Source organism: Podarcis cretensis (genome assembly GCF_951804945.1).
Source record: "Podarcis cretensis genome assembly, chromosome: 14".
Classification (NCBI taxonomy): Eukaryota; Metazoa; Chordata; class Lepidosauria; order Squamata; family Lacertidae; genus Podarcis; species Podarcis cretensis.
In genome coordinates this window covers 53572027-53588636 of record NC_137183.1, presented here as the reverse complement: position 1 = coordinate 53588636, position 16610 = coordinate 53572027, and the positions used below count along the sequence as shown (strand labels likewise).

The window sequence follows — 16610 nt, the reverse complement described above, 5'->3', positions numbered from 1 at the left end:
ATGCTGTGCCTCCACAGTTAGAGGCAGCAATGCTTCTGAATACCAGATGCTGGAAGCCACAGGAGGGGAAAGTGCTTGAATCCTGCTTGCTGGTATCCCACAGGCAGCTGGTTGGCCCCATGAGAAGAGGGTGCTAGACTAGATGGGCTATTGGCCTGATCCAGTAGGCTCTTCTTATGCTAATAACAATGCTATTGATAGGAAGTTATAAATAATATATTCTTAGGGTTTCTTTATTGTAACAGAGTGAGCAGCAAAAGCAGAGGAAGACTGACTTCTACCTGACTGCTCCAATATTTATATGCTGATCTCACCAAGAATACATGCCTAGGGCTAAGCAAAACTTGTGTTTTATCCTGCTTTATGGCTGTAGAAAAATTACAGCTTGTCTAATAAAAATGATGATTTAGTGTTCAACTTCCCTTTGCATGCCCCCTCACCACACACTTACAGATTTTTCCTTTTTTTGTCATAGTGCAGCAATAAATCTGTTTGAGCAACGTTTATCCCTTAGACTTTTGGCCCCAAAATGGAGCTAAGGAGCAAATCAGGCTCTCGTTGTGGAACCACATTCATAGCACAAATAATGACAATTGGGGGAGGAAAATGGCTTGCTGGAGATTTCCAGAGAGCGAGTAAAAGGGTTGAGCAGGAAAGAATAGGAACATCTAGGCTTGTGTACCAGCTCTGTGTGCACCCTGAGCAACAGATTGTGATCTCATCTGAGTCAGATCTCACCATGAACAAGGCATCTCAGTGTGGATCAGGTGCCCTGAGTCACTCTGTGGAAAAACCCAGAGCTCAAGAGGGGAGGGGATAAAGAGGTGGGGGAAATCTTTCCTTTGGATGGGCAGAACACAAGAAGAACCTACTGGATCAGGCCACTAGCCCATCTGGTCCAGCATCCTGCTCTCACAGCGGCTGAACAGCTGCTTGTGGGAAACTAGGAAGCAGGACATGAGCACCAGAGCTTCGTCTCCCCCTGTGGTTTTTCCAGCAACTGGGATTCAGAAGCATCACTCCCTCCCAACTGCAGAGGCAGAGCACAGCCATCCTGGCTAGTAGTCTTCAATAGCCCTCTCCTCCGTGAATTTGTCCAATCCTCTTTTAAAGCCATCCATGTTGGTGGCTATCGCTGCCTCTTAGCGAGTTCCATAGTTGAACGCTGTGCTGCATGCGGAAATACTTTCTTTTATCTGCCCTGAATCTTCCAACACTCAACACATCTTACTTTCAAGTGAAGGGAATTATTTTCTGAGGCCACTCGAATCAGTAGGTGGCAGAGGGTTCTTTCCCAATTGTTTTTTCCTCTAACAATCAATTTAAAATCATACCTCACTCCCTCTTTTTCTTCATGGAAAGGGAAGGTATTTCCATGAAGGGTGGTGGTGAAAAATTATGATTTTTTTCAGGACTTTTTAAAAAAAATTAAGAAAGTAAAATCATTGAGTATAGTCAGAACTTTCACAGTTCTCTTTCTCAGGAATCTTCTTCAGGTCCCCAGTTGCTCACAAAAAAAAAAACTGGGCAAGGAAACATTTTTCTTTTCCTATCCACAAATAGCAAAGTCTTATCTTGTGGGAGAATGCTGATGCATCTTTCTAAAATTTGACAGGCTTCATCTCCTCAGAAGATGCCTGCAAACTGCATCTACTTCTGGCTGTTTTTTAAAAAAAAGTTAGCGACTTTTTCTTTTTTAAAAAATAATTAAGTAAGTAAAGGTTCCTCACATGGAAACCCCTATATGGGTATGCCTGAATTTTGGCAGCATTAATCCACTCTGAGGGGGTTCCTTTGCCTGCAAACTTTATACACTTGTGTGGAAAGGATGGGAATTTACATTCATTTTTAGATTCCCCATTACAGTGGTGACTCGCAAGACGAAAAGAATCCGTTCCGCGATTCTCTTCGTCTAGCAGTTTTTTCGTCTTGCGAAGCAAGCCCATTGACGGCTTAGCGAATTAGCGCTATTAGCGGTTTAGCGGCTTTTAGCGGCTTATCGGCTTATCGGATAAGCAGCTTAGCGGCTTAGAAAAAAGGGGGGGGAGGAAAAAAAACCCGCAGGAACTCGCAAGAGATTTTCGTCTTGCGAAGCAAGCCCATAGGAAATTCGTTTTGCAAAGAACCTCCAAAATGGAAAACTCTTTCGTCTAGCGAGTTTTCCGTCTTGCGAGGCATTTGTTTTGCGGGGCACCACTGTATAGCCAACATTTTCAATTTAATAGATCAGATTTGGATCCAAAAAAGAAGAAAATTAGAATGACCCAGAGGGGATCTGAACTACATCAGGTTGCTTTCACATATTACAGGTACAATTACAAGGTGAATCTTGTCATCATTGCACACCTCTAGTAGCATCCATGCAACTAATAACAGGCACAAATTGCCTTCATGGCCAATTGCTCTCCATTCTGTTACCACTCCTCTAATGATGATCCACTGCATGCAAAGGCTCAATTCATGGTAGACAGCATACCATTTTTTTTTTTTTAGTGTTGTTAAAATTCCTATTCAGTCCAATGCCACATGCACTCACTTTCTCTGCAAGCTGCCTTGTGAATTCACTGGATGGATAAAAATACAGATAAAGGTAAAGGTACCCCTGACCATTAGGTCCAGTCGTGGACGACTTTGGGGTTGCGGCGCTCATCTCGCTTTCTTGGCGAGGGAGCTGGCGTACAGCTTCCAGGTCATGTGGCCAGCATGACAAAGCCGCTTCTGGTGAACCAGAGCAGCACACAGAAATGCAGTTTACCTTCCCGCCAGAGCGGTACCTATTTATCTACTTGCACTTTGACGTGCTTTCGAACTGCTAGGTTGGCAGGAGCAGGGACCGAGCAACAGGAGCTCACCCCGTCGCAGGGATTCAAACCTCCAACCTTCTGACTGGCAAGGCCTAGGCTCTGTGGTTTAGACCACAGCGCCACCTGCATCCCCAAAAGACAGATAACATTGCCTTAGAAAGCCCCAGACCCAAAGTAATATCTGGTTTGATCCTCACAACTACTCTAGAGGCAGGTTGGGCAAGCTTCATAGCTGAACAGAATTTGAACCTAGGTCTTCCTGATCCTAGTCTGATACTTCGCAACACTGAATTCATTCATTTATTCATACCTTTCTACCCATAGGCACTGAAGGTGGCTTAGAAACACATAATTACAATCTGTGCAGTATTAACAAGGCAATATAAAGCTGGCTTATGCTGGTTCAGACCATTTGCCCATACAGGCCAGTGGGCTGGCAGGTGCTTCTTGAGAGTCTCTGACACAGGTCCTCCCCAACTCTACCTCCTCAGATACTACAAAATAAAAAAATTCCTTCCAGTAGCACCTTAAAGACCAACTAAGTTAGTTCTTGGTATGAGCTTTCGTGTGCATGCACCTTAAAGACCAACTAAGTTAGTTCTTGGTATGAGCTTTCGTGTGCATGCACACTTCTTCAGATACGAAGAAGTGTGTGTGTGTGTATCTGAAGAAGTGTGCATGCACACGAAAGCTCATACCAAGAACTAACTTAGTTGGTCTTTAAGGTGCTACTGGAAGGAATTTTTTTATTTTGTTTTGACTATGGCAGACCAACACGGCTACCTATCTGTAACTGGTCCTCAGATACTGTAAATGGAGATGCCAGAACCTGGGATCTGTAGAAGTGTGAGTCCTTTCCTGACACATAAGAAGTTACCAAGGCATGAAGGCTGTCAAGACCTGGTCCTCCCCGAAGTGGTGCAACTGGTGGAGACAGAACTAGTCTACAACAACTTGTCATTGTTCCTGCAGGCATTGGGTTGGCCACTGTGAGCATGGATGCTGGACTAGAAGGGCCATGGGCCTGATCCACCAGGCTCTGCTCGTGTTCTTAGGAACAAGGATACAGGTCAGTCTTTGCCAACCTGGTACCCTCCAGCTGGTCTGGACCATATACTTTATTTAACAAGATTCATATGCAGCTTCCTAAAACAACAACTCCCTCCCCACAGGAGTGCATTTGGCGCCATCATTATGCAGCTTCCAGAGAATGCTGAAAATGCACCTCTTTACCTGGCTTTTAACACTTGAGGTATGTAATTTTTAGACCCATCTTATTGTTGTTTTGAACTGTTTTTAATGTTGCATTTTTTTATGTTGTGACTGACCCCAGGACCTTGGAATGAAGGGTGAATAATAAATATAATATAATATAATAAAAACAATAGCACAATAACAACACCTCTAAATTATTTTTATGTACTGGCTGAGACTGATGGGAATTTTCATTCAAAAAAATCTCTCTCTCTCTGTGTGTGTGTGTGTGTTTGTGTGTGTGTGTGTGTGTAAACTCAAGCTCTGATTATATGATAGAACAAATATAGGAACATATATATTCACTTTAAAACAAAAAGATATGAGTTGCAGAGGAAAAGAAATCAAATCAATGTCTCTATGTAGGAGTTATAACCTACATGAAAGCCAAGGCCATCTGGTGAATCCCTCAAAGCCCTGTTCTTGCACTCAGCGGAGGGGAAAAACCACATTGAAAGGAAATAATTATCAAAAACAAACAATCCTCGGAAGCCTGAGAACTTGCAGGCAGGGAGGGGGGAGGAGGAGAGATGTTTGCCTATTCCCCTTCAGGAAACAAGCTGTACAATAGCTGTTCAGAATATGCTAATCCACATATCAGAAATAAGTAGACTAAATAGCCGTCTGACTTGCAAATGAGGCATTATGACTCTGGGAGACGACAAACATGGAAATAGTTATATTGCCTGCACTTCTATTTATCCCTAAATTAACAAGCCACAATTGTGGGGAGGGGTTTGGGCAACAAGCCAGGCCTGCCTCAGGTTTTCCTGCTCAAGGCTTTGATGGCTGCACAGTGGCAAACAACACAGGACTGCATCCATCTAAGTCATACTCAGAGTAGACCCATTAAAAATAATAATGGATGACTAACTTACGCCTGCTGTTTTCAATGGGTGTGCACTAAGTATGACTGAGTATTTGGATACATCCCCATGTCAAGCTGCATTGACTCCCTCCGTAATGCCTGGCCCAACTGACCCCAGATCTTGAGGTCATGATAAGATGCATCTCCTCCAACCCTCCCTGCTCAACACTGCTAATTTCCACTGGCAGGATCAGGGAAACCAACTTGTCATGAGTTCGGGTCACAGGTCAAGTTGATCCAGATGTTATGGGAGAAGGAAACATGATCTGGGAGCTGTGATTTGAACAGCAGCCCCATTTTCTTCACACCTCACCCCTCAAAAGAGAGGAAAGGTGGCCTGTCTCACTTGCAAATTCACACTTGAAGAATATTCATCCAAACTCCAGATGCAAAGTTATGGCTCTCTCTGGATTGTCCCCCACACATCTAAGTGGAAACCTAGCTGAATAGAAGAATGTGGAGAAGCCACAGCTCAGCCGTAGAGCAAGGGCTGATTCTTGGGAATTTTAGTTTTTAAAAAGGAGCCCATTGCAGATGATGCAAAAGACCCCCATCTGATAGCCTGGGTAGCTGCTGCCAGCTAGAGGAAACCATACTGGCTTAGATGGGCCCACTGTCTGATTTGGTATATGCTCTGTGCATCCTGCTATTCTCTTGCAGTCAAAGCATGGGTTGTCCCTGGGACTGTTCTCTTGGCTTAATGCTCATTCCTGGTTCTCTGTGTGCAGCATCTCTCTGCTAGGGAGCAAGGGATGGCCAGTTTGCAAATGTCACATCCTTCTGTGTCCCACCTCACTGTGAGCTTTGACATATATTATAATGGAAGGTTCAGTGCACCTTCAGGTGTTAGAGGAGTTGGACAACAGAAAGGTGGTCTACTTCTGGGCCTGACAACATCTATGCCTGACAGGCATGCAACACCTTGCGAGTCTCAAAGTTTAAATTTACAGCTATAGCGTGTCAACTCCCAACTGCATGCTTCAGTGAAGACTACGGCTGGGAATGGGGGGAGGGAGGGGAATGCTGCTGACAGTTGATGCTGCCAGAAACCAACAAGATGCTCGCATCCTGCACTGGAGCAAAAATGAAAGCAAACAGAAAAGAAAGCAAACTTTGGGGGGGGGGCTGCTCTTTCATCAAGACAGGTTAGTCTAGTAACAGACAATGCTTCCCTGCGGCATCTCTCTCAAGGACAGGCTTGGGAAGTTAAAGAGCAAGGCTTCAATTCTGTAAGCAAATAAGCAAGGCTCACTAATCAGCTACTGGAGGGAACTAGTAGAGGAGGGCTGGACTAGATGAGAGCTACCCAGTTCTGCAGTAAGATGCAGCCCACTTTCTGTTTCAGGAACTGTTTTCTCAGTCCTGCACCCAGACCCTGGCAGGACATTTCCTATGAGCTGATCATGGCTCATTGGTTTGCCAATGGAGGCTACCATTCACTGCTCCAGTAAAAGCAATGTTAGAATAGTCATCTGATCACTGTCCTATTACCTGTGTGCATCTGCTGGGAGTTATGATAAGCACACAGGCAGAAACATATGAACATAAGAACGGAAGCACTCTTGCAGGACAGCCCTGGTATAGGGAGCTCAATGGAAACCTGGTGGAAGAGAGGTGACAAGTTGAGCATGGTTTTCTCTGCATATAAACTTTATAAGACGGACATGGAAGGACATCCCAGAGGTCGTCGCCCTCTGTACATCAAAGAGAATATTGAGTTCAGCAAGCTAGAAATACCAAAAGGAACAGACACCTCCATAGAATTGTTGTGGGTGGTGATACTGGGCCCCAAGAGTAATTTAGTACTGGGGATGAGCCATTGTCTCCCTGATCAAAATGGTCAGGGAGATCTTGAGATGAAGAATGAAATTAAGGAAGCATCTGAAAGAGGAAATGTTGCAGAAATGGGTGACTTTATTCTTCACACAGATTGGATACATATGTGTTCCAGTCACAACAAAGAAATAAAATCACCAGATATCCCAAATGACTATGCCCTCAAACAGCTGGTCATGTAACCAACCAGAGGGGCAGCAACCCCAGACTTAATCTTGAGTGTTGACCAGGATCTGGTGTGAACTGTTAGCATTGCAGTGACCACAGTGCTATCAAATTAAATGTGCATGTAAATACTGTAGTCAATTGCCAAGAAAATCCAACATGCTCACATTTGATTTCTGAAAAAGGAAGCTTTCCCCAAAATGAGGAAAAAAGGCAAACTCAAGAGGATCAAATCACTCCAAAATGTTTGGGAGTTGTTTTAAAAAAAAACCCTCAATATGAGAAGTTCGACTGGAGTGTATACTATAGATGAGGAAAGGTACCATGAGGGTCAAGAGAATGCTTCATCCAAAAAATAGAAGGCTACTATCCATGATGACAGTTAGAGGCAGCAAAGTTTCTGAATAAGAGCCACTGGAAATTACACTAAGGGAGAATGCCCAAATTCTGCTTCCAGGTTTCATACAGGCATGTGGCTGGCCACTGTGAGAACAGGATAGGACTAGGTGGGCCATTAGCTGGATCCAGCAGGGTTCTTCCTGTGTTCTTATTGCTGTTGAAAATGCTGAACTATGAACAATTACGGTAATCAGAGTCTGGCACTTCCAGCTTTGTAAAACCATTTTAATAGAGTTTCTGCTTAATCAACAATGCATTCCTCAGAGCAAAAACCTGCCCCATCTAATGACAATAATAATTATTTTATTATCCTGACTCTGGGCACTGTCTCCACCTTTGAACCTTATCATAATCTTGAGAGGTAGCAATAGGCCCAAGGCCACTAAGTGAGTTTTGTGTCCAGGGTTTCTCCCATCTATATCCAGCACTCTAGCTCAAGTGTGGGGAACCTGTGGCCCTCCAGATGTTGCTGAATTCCAACTCCCATCATCCTAGGTCACTAGCCATGCTTGAAAGGGCCAGGCGATCAGCTGCTACCCCATACTGTCCTTGCAATGTGGTGAGCAGGTAACCTTCCCCAGCTTTGTGGCCTCCAGATGTTGGACTATAACTGCAATCAGCTCTGATCATCGGCCGCTTTGGCTGGAATTGATGGAGTCCAGCCTGGAGTCCAACCTGGAGGAGACAAGGTTGGGAAAAGCTGGTATAGTACATATGTACTCGTACTGCAACTATTCAGTGAGGTGTTAGGGGAAGAGTAGGACCCCTGTTGGAGGAGGAGTAGAACCTTTGGTGGGTGCTTTGGGGGCTGGCAGAGAGGACATAGAGGGAAGCTAGGAACTTTTTTCCAGTCCAGGAATTGATCCAGGTTCAAGAAGTGAGGGTGGGACATCAAAGCTCACCTGTCCTTGGAGAAAATGTTTTATGAAACCAGGAAGTTACCAAGCCAGGCTCAGATAAACATGTAGATCATCTCTATAGATAATCAGTGGGGTGAAATTGGGGATGATCCATCAATATACTTTCTTCAAATTCTTGTTTGCCAGATGTCACAATGAGACGTAGTTCAGCATCACTTTTATTCATAGCTTAGACAGACTTCAGACATTTTAGGGCAGGTGAAGCTCACTTACCGTAGGATGTAGCCATGGAGAACCCCGTTGTGTTCACTTTCAGGAGGGGGTTGCCACTGAACCATGATAGACTGATTGGTCCGCCCGCTAGCCACAATATTTTTGGGTGATGCACTTGGAGGTTCTTCAGGTAACATCAATCTACATGCAGTCAGGCATGGAAGAAAATGGCAAAAAGACCCTTAGCTGATGTCTTCACTTAAAGACAATATAGTGTTGTTTTCAGAGGTCTAGTTGAAATAGTTGCAACAAATCAACATAGTAGAAAGCCAATTAAGCAAGCAACAAGAGCGACAGCTGCTGGGATAACTTTATTTTGTCTGAATCACTCAGCTTGCCATGATCTCTCAAAATGATTGCACGTCTGAATGAATTTACACAACAGCCAAGAATGCATGATTTCCTTCAAATTTCTCCACCCACCATATAATATACCCACCTCCTTCACTCCAGCTCTTTATCTCAAAATCTCTGCATTTCAAAGCCCTCTAAATTTTGGGTTCAACAAAAGACCAATGCATTGGAAACCAAAGGTGGAATTTCGCCCCCCCCCCTTTATGTTTTGTGGGACAGATCAATGTCCAAAGGAAATGTTATAACCATTGCACATCCCTACTCGTTCAATGCTCATCTTGACAAGTAAAGACTTAAATGGCTAGTCTCAGCATTCCTGAGAGTCTCCTCGCACTCCGCAAGGGGGTGGGGGTGCTTTGAAGAATTTACAAGAACATAATATCTGCCCAAAACGTTTAGAAAGTGACAGGTGGGGTGAAGTTTCCAAAAGCAACGGAATGGTCTTGAACACTCAGGTCACCCAGTCTATGTGTGCTTCTCAAAACCTTTAAACTCCCCCATCATGCTTATAACCACCTCAAAAAAAAAATGTGCAACGGAGCTATATTTTGTACTTAAATTATTTTGATTTCAGAATATGGGTTTTCTGGTCACAGTTTTCAGTGGCTTAAGAGGAGCAATGACTAGAAAGGTCAAAATATGTTGATTATATCTAACATAGTGGTCCTTGTTTTCCCAAGCATACTTATATCCAGAGCTATGATCACTTAATGGTCACAGAGGGGTTTTGTTTCATGGTACCTGCTGGTTTCTATGCTGTAGTGGCCCTTGCCCACTCGGTTCACGGCACACACTCTGAATTGGTAGGTGCGGGCAGGAGTTAAGCCGCTCACAGTGATGCTGGTCATCTTTGGATCAATGTCTGAGAGGTGCACTTTCCACGGAGAGTCTGGTGGAGGGAAGCAGAATAATGGCATCAGCATTTGACTAGTATAGCAAGTAATCAGATCTGGATGACCCACAAGATGTCAACAACAGAAAAGTCCATTCCTTGTGGAACACCTTTATTCCACTTGCCATTGCTATTTACATCTTGCATTGATTTGTCAAGCCTTATATTTCAACCTCACCATTGCAAAGCACCCTGCATAGAAGTATTCCAAATGGAACAGTGAAATCTATTCATAATTTCCAAATTAGGGCTATCAACTGATCAAAGGTTTCTCATTCCCTAGAACCATTAATCCAGGACACTTGGCCTCAAACTATTTAGCCTCATTGATTACTATGAAGATAAAGGCATGGGAAGGGTCTGAAATATCTGGAGAAAACATGCCAGTTCTGAGAATATTTGCATTTTTTCACACCCACTATTCTCCCCACCCCTATTTGCTGAGAATAAGCAAGCTCAGTTCAAATCAATGGTTCTTACTTTCAAGTAAATGCTCTTAGAGTTGGACTGTTAGTCAATGAATAGTCTCACTTTCAACCAATTAATCAACTGATTAACTTATTAAAATAAATACGGAAGCAGCTTAATAAAAGGGATACTTTCCGGATATTTAATCAAGGTAACGGGTTGTATTGAATTAGCAGATACATAATTTACTCTCCTGAAAAAAATAGCATTCTCTCATTCTTTGCTTGGACAGCTATGTTTACAGCAACCCCACCAGCAGCAATGAACACATTTTCATAAAGGAACAGATTAACATCCAATTAAAATTAACCTGTTAATCCACCTTGTAATTATTTTATATACCTTTTATCGTGTCCTCCCTTTAGCTGCAGTCTTTTCTAAGTTGAAGAACCATAATCTTCTTAAGGCTTTTTCTGACATTACCTCTTAAAGATATGAGCTCTCTCCTTCATGTTATACCCATGTCTGAACATAGCTGAAAATGCAATATAAGAACCAGACTTTCATGTGCATAACCTCCACATACAACACAATTCTGAAAGGGGCACAGAAGTTCAGTATTTCTCCATAGTAATGGCTTTATGTGATTTTCCATAGTGGATTTTTGTCCATAATGGTTCGATATGCCGTTTAACTGCAATTGCTTCCCCCAAATAATCCTTTGAATTGCAGGTTGGTGTGGAAAATTTACTGTTAGAGATTTCTTGCTTTCAGAGAACTACATATCTCCAGAACCAAGCCAGGGCCACCCATCCTTTGCTCAGCCGTGCAATGCAACCCTGACCAGGCCAAAATTCTGCACACACGAACTGCAGAAAGGCACTCAGAGCCAACAGCACAAGATGATTGCACCTATCAAACAACACTTAAACCATTTTCACTATGGAAGTGTGTCATGAAGAGCACTTGCATTTTCAAAACATAATGTGAAAAGCTGCCCTTACACTCACCCTGTGTGGGAAGCATCCTGCAATACTAACTCCTTTTGTTATCTCTCCCCATAATCTCGCTCCCAGAACTGTTACTTAAAACAGTCATTTCATTCTCAGAATGCCAACTTAATGCCACCGCTTTCTCTCTTGCTTCTGATCTTCACTCAAAGACCCACTACTTCTTGAAGTCTTCGGAATGAATCCTTAGCCCTCACCTCCAGCTGTAACTGCATTTCCTTTATTCATTCTTTGAAAAGAAACAACCACTTTGAATCGTGGAAAGGTGGTGCATGTGTGGGCAAGGACCTGTTCTTATGTCACATTGTTAGGAACAGTGGTGCCTCGCAAGACGAAATTAATCCGTTCCGCGAGTCTCTTCATCTTGCGGTTTTTTCGTCTTGCGAAGCATGGCTATTAGCGGCTTAGCGGCTTAGCGCTATTAGCGGCTTAGTGGCTATTAGCGGCTTAGCGGCTATTAGCGGCTTAGCGGCTTAGAAAAGGGGGGGAAGGAAAAAAACTCACAAGAACTCGCCCGACGTTTCGTCTTGCGAAGCAAGCCCATAGGGAAATTCGTCTTGCGAAGCACCTCAAAGACGGAAAACTCTTTCGTCTAGCGAGTTTTTCGTCTTGCGAGGCATTCGTCTTGCGGGGCACCACTGTACTGTGCATAGTAAGAACCTAAGAATATAAGAAGAGGCTGCTGGATCAGGCCAAAGGCCCATCTAGTTCAGCATCCTGTTCTCATCGTGGCCAACCAGATGCCTTTAGGAAACTCGGAAGCAAGACCTGAGAACAAGAGCACTCCCATCACCTGGGGGGGGGGGTGAGGTTCCAGTAACTGGTATTCAGAAAGGCATACTACTTTTGAGTATGGAGGCAGAGCACAGCCATCAAAGAATCAAAGAATCATAGAATGGTAGAGTTGGAAGGGACGCCAAAGGTCTTCTAGTCCAACCCTCAGAAAACACAGCCAAAGAATCCCTGACAGATGACTATCCAACCTCTGCTTTCAAACCTTCAGCGAGGGAAAGTCTGCAACCTCCCGAGGGAGACCATTCTACTGTGAAACAGCTCTTATTGTCAGAAAGTTCTTCCTAATGTTTAGCTGGAATCTCCTTTTTGTAATATGAATTCATTGCTTTGAGTCTTCCCCTCTGGAGCAGGAGAAAATAGGTGTATTTCATCTTCAACCTGACAACCCTTCAGATTGTTTAAAATGGCTATTGTATCACCTCTCAGTCTCCTCTTCTCCAGACTTAACACCCCCAAATCCCTCAACCGTTTTTTATAAGGCTTTGTTTCTAGCAGTCATTGATAGCTTTCTCCACCATGAATTTGTCCAATCTTCTTTTAAAGCCATCCAAATTGGTGGCCATCACTGAGATCTATGTATATATATTTACTGATGAACGACAGTTCAGCTGTGCCTTTTGGAATGGACTATCAAGATGCATTCCTTGGTCTCAAAGTTTGGATGTACCACAGATTTATATGAGCTTTTCAAATATCCTCTATTTCCTACCCGCTTTAAAAACTGGTTGCTTTCCAATTCCCACCAGGTGTGAAAGCTGTTTCAGACTCGACAGTCATTCTCTTAACTTTGCAAGGAACTTCTGCGATGAGAAGTTTATGTCTGGGAGAGGAAGAAGCCCCCCCTCCAGACCACATGGTTAAGCAGATTGAGCATTTCTCCACTGAAAAGGGATGCTGATGCACATGTCACCGCATAATAAATAAAAACTATATTCATTAACATTTTAATAAAGGAGGAAATGAGCATGATAAGGACAGATGGGCTGTGTATTTCTCAACCCATCTGTTTGGCAGCCCATTGACAGCGCCACACCCAGGAGCAGCTCTGGCTGAAGGCCTCTAATGAAATTCATAGTGAGCTTGGAATATCTCCCTTTTCAGCTTTCATGCAGGTATAGAACTGTGACTTTCTCAGCCAAATCAGCTCACTGCTGCAAACCTCAATGCAGATTTTCCTGGGGATTCTGCATACCTCAAAGAGTTTGTGTGTGTGTGTGACATACTTTGAGTATGTTATTTAGCCTAAACATCTCTGAGAACGTGTTCTCCAAAGAAAGATGGTGTTGATAGTATAGTCAGGGATGGGCCCACTTCAGGTTTGTCAATTTTATTTACAGTGGTATCTTGGTTCTTGAACTTAATTTGTTCCGGGAGTCCATTCGAATCCTGAAACCGTTCGAAAACCAGGGCGTGGCTTGCAATTGGCTGCTGGAGCTTACTGCACTCAAGCGGAAACCGCGTCGGATGTTCAGCTTCCAAAAATGTTGGCAAACTAGAACACTTACTTCCAGGTTTGCAGTGTTCAGGAGCTGATTTGTGTTGAATGGTTTCTTTAAATGTAAAGGTTTATCATTGTTCCACCCAATGTGTATGTCTTTAAGGGGCCAGAGCAAGGGCCAGAGCAAAATAACGAGACCCAGCTTTACAGATGTGAAACATAGCAGGTGCTGCTGAGTTGTATTGATTAAGCTGTGTCAGCAATTGGGTGTAGTATATAAGGAGCAGCACCTAGCTCTCCCTTTACCCTGGGGGATGGGTTGGTGGTTGGGTCTGGTTTGTTGTTGATGTATTTAGTGTATAAGGAGTTTTTGTTTTTGTAATTAAAACCATGTTTAAGTTATTTTGGAGTCCCTTTTTAATGCATGATCTCCCCAGCAAGCTCTCTGCAGCGCTACCATACTGCAATTGGCCAACAATTTGTTCAGGAGCCAAGCCCTTCAAGTACCAAGGTACCACACTGTATTTCTTTACTAAAACCCCAAGATCTACCAACTAGAGCCAGGTGTGAAAGAATTACAGTTTTAGAACAGGGTGCCACTGAGCACATTCAGAGCCTAGGAATTTGGAGTGAGCTCACAATAATTTTACACAAAAAACCACTCCTTGTTAACTTTCTTCATTTCACTAACCTAATTTAGGTGGTGAAAGTTGTCCTGTTGTTGCTACTGCTAAACAATTGGGAGTAAGAAGTCCTTGCTGACCTACTGCAAATCATCCAGAGATTTGCCAGTAGATCCTGATCTACCAGCTTCTGCTCACCACCAATGTAAGCTGCCTCACTGACAATTTCTGTTTCTCACAAACTTGAGTTTCTTCATTTCCAGCATGGCATTAGAAAGTTTGCTGCAGAGGAATGAAAATGCAATACATGTGAGAAAGACAAGTGCCCTCTTTTAAATCTGAGGTGGCATTGCTCTGAATGCCTGAGAGGTGGGAAGAAGAAATAACTTCTTTCATCAGCATCAGAAGGGACTCTTGGCTTTCAGTGACATTTCAGGGATCTCCACAAACAGAAGGAAACTAATTTCCCATTCAGGAAATATTGACAAGAACAAGCTTCAATTACCTTCACATTCTGGGACCACATGGATGCTGCTGTGACATCCTCAGAGCCATAGCTAGGGGGAGAGGGGTTAGCTGGGTTTTTGTCCCAGGTAAAGCCTCCAGAGGGGTACCATTGAGGCTCCCAGCCTTTGTGTGTGTGTGTGTGTGTGTGTGTGTGTGTGTGTGCGCGCGCGCGCAAATGCATGTGTGGAATGTTAAACTGGGTTTTTAACCCAAGTGAAATAAAGCCTAGTTTTGCCCCTGACACCCTCACTTTCACCAGATGGTCCTGACTGGCTAAGATCACAATGTGAAAGAGAAGAGATCTCTAAGCAAGGGTAAAATGAAAACACAAAACTGGCACATTGGGGGTGCAGGGGCGGACATATAATGGCTGGTGTGAAAAGAGGCAAACATTCTCTGCAGTAGCAGTGCATTTTCAGGAGATGTTCCAGGCTGCCCAGAATCTTCACAAAAAGGAATTACTCTACCTTCTGGAGCCCCAGCACTAAACTGATTTGAAAACGTAAAATAGCATTTTGTGAAAAGGTAATACCAGCTCTTTTCATGTTTCATTCATGTTTCATTCTGCAATAATCAAGCAACTTCAGAGATTCCATCTAAAGAAAATGGCATCACATCCAGGCATCACAGTCTTCTATTTCTGCTCTTCGTGGTTGCTAGGGTGAAGTCAATGACTGTGTAATAATGACGAGAAACTGTACGGGGGAAACGTCACACCAGCATCACTAATTCAGAGCTTTGCTGGCAAGAACAAGAACAAGAACAAGTTAACTTCCAGTAGGATAGTCTGCCAGCTGAGTTATGAAGGCTGCGTCTCAAAATATATTTATTGAAACAGGGTTTTTTGGGGGGAGAAAGTCCAATTTCTGGCACAGTGGGAACCAGGAATATTAGGAGAGGCTGTCACTTGAAGAAGAGTGCAAGGAAGCCTGGAAACTTGCAGGAAGCCATCAACAAAAAAGCTGGCCTGACAAAAGATTTCCCTGTATCTGTGATAGCTGTGATTCAATGATGTGTGTGCACCAAAGCTATCTGGATTTATTGGACCAAGTTATTCTCTAGTAAATCACAGCACTGAACCAAAATGCTGTTTTCCAAACACCCCTGGAAAGCTGCTGAAAGAGAAACAAAGAAACAACGCTAGTCCTGCTCGGGAGTAGACCTACATATTAGGGATGTTCTACTCATGGAATTAAATTCAGTGTCTCCCTTCATGTAGGACTCAAGATGGACTTCCGGAGGCGGCGCCATCGGTAATGGCGGATACCCTCTGAAACGGAGGGGGAAGCTCCGCAGAAATCGGGTCCACCGCTACAGCGAAGCGGAGGACCCTCAAAAAACCCACAGGCGGGTGAAGCCTGGGGCCGTGGGGCTCAGCGGGCACGCTTTGCGCCCCCCCGAACTGTCAAAGGAGCCCTGAAAAGAGCTCCGGAGCGGAGCGGGGGTGTAGCGCTGTGCTGGAGCCGATCGCTACTTCTGCGGAGTGAAGCTGCATAGCAGTTACCGGAGAGCGCTGGCCTTTTTCCTGTGAAACATCGGATTAAAACAGCTATCCGTGAGTAAGAATTGGGAACTTGGAAAGATCAAAGTTAAGACCAAGTATCGGACTTTGACTTTGAATTTGAATTTGAACTTGAAACTAGAAACTTGAACTTGAAATTTGAACCTGAAACTAGAAACTTTGATCGGGACTTTGAACTTGAATTTAATTTAAAATTCGGACCTGAAATCGGCAAAGTGCAAACAGGAAGTCCGCTTCGCCGATCCTGTAAATAGAATAAAAGCAAGGGACAAGGGAACTTTGAACCATTGACTTGTTTTATATAAAGAGCTAAATTTCACTGTCAGAGCAAAAGAAACCCCCCCCCCCAAGTAGGGAAGGGGGGATAAAAAATCCACCACTTTACTTTTAACACTGATCTGCCGGTCTGTCTTAAATAAATGCAAGGCTACTGTGAAAGTACTGTTTATGGACATTGTAACTTTTGCTACTGAATGCTTAGAAGGACTGGTAACAATCAAGGGAGCCTCCAAATTTATAACTTTTTTACTCTTTTACTCTTGCAACAAATTGGAAAGATAACTGGGGAGCGGATGAAGTTACTGTTTAACAATTATTGAAGA

At 43.6% G+C, this 16610-nt stretch overlaps 1 protein-coding gene across 8 annotated transcripts in view; it reads right to left on the bottom strand.

The window, feature by feature from the left end:
• SDK1 (sidekick cell adhesion molecule 1) overlaps positions 1-16610 on the bottom strand; it is a 659529-nt gene that overhangs the window by 178974 nt on the left and 463945 nt on the right. For all 8 annotated transcript variants that reach the window (XM_079953648.1, XM_079953647.1, XM_079953646.1 and 5 more), the window contains 2 exons: positions 9555-9702; positions 8460-8600 (listed from right to left, as the gene is read on the bottom strand). In XM_079953648.1, coding sequence (XP_079809774.1) covers positions 8460-8600; positions 9555-9702 — 289 coding nt within the window. The remainder of the gene's footprint in view (positions 1-8459; positions 8601-9554; positions 9703-16610) is intronic.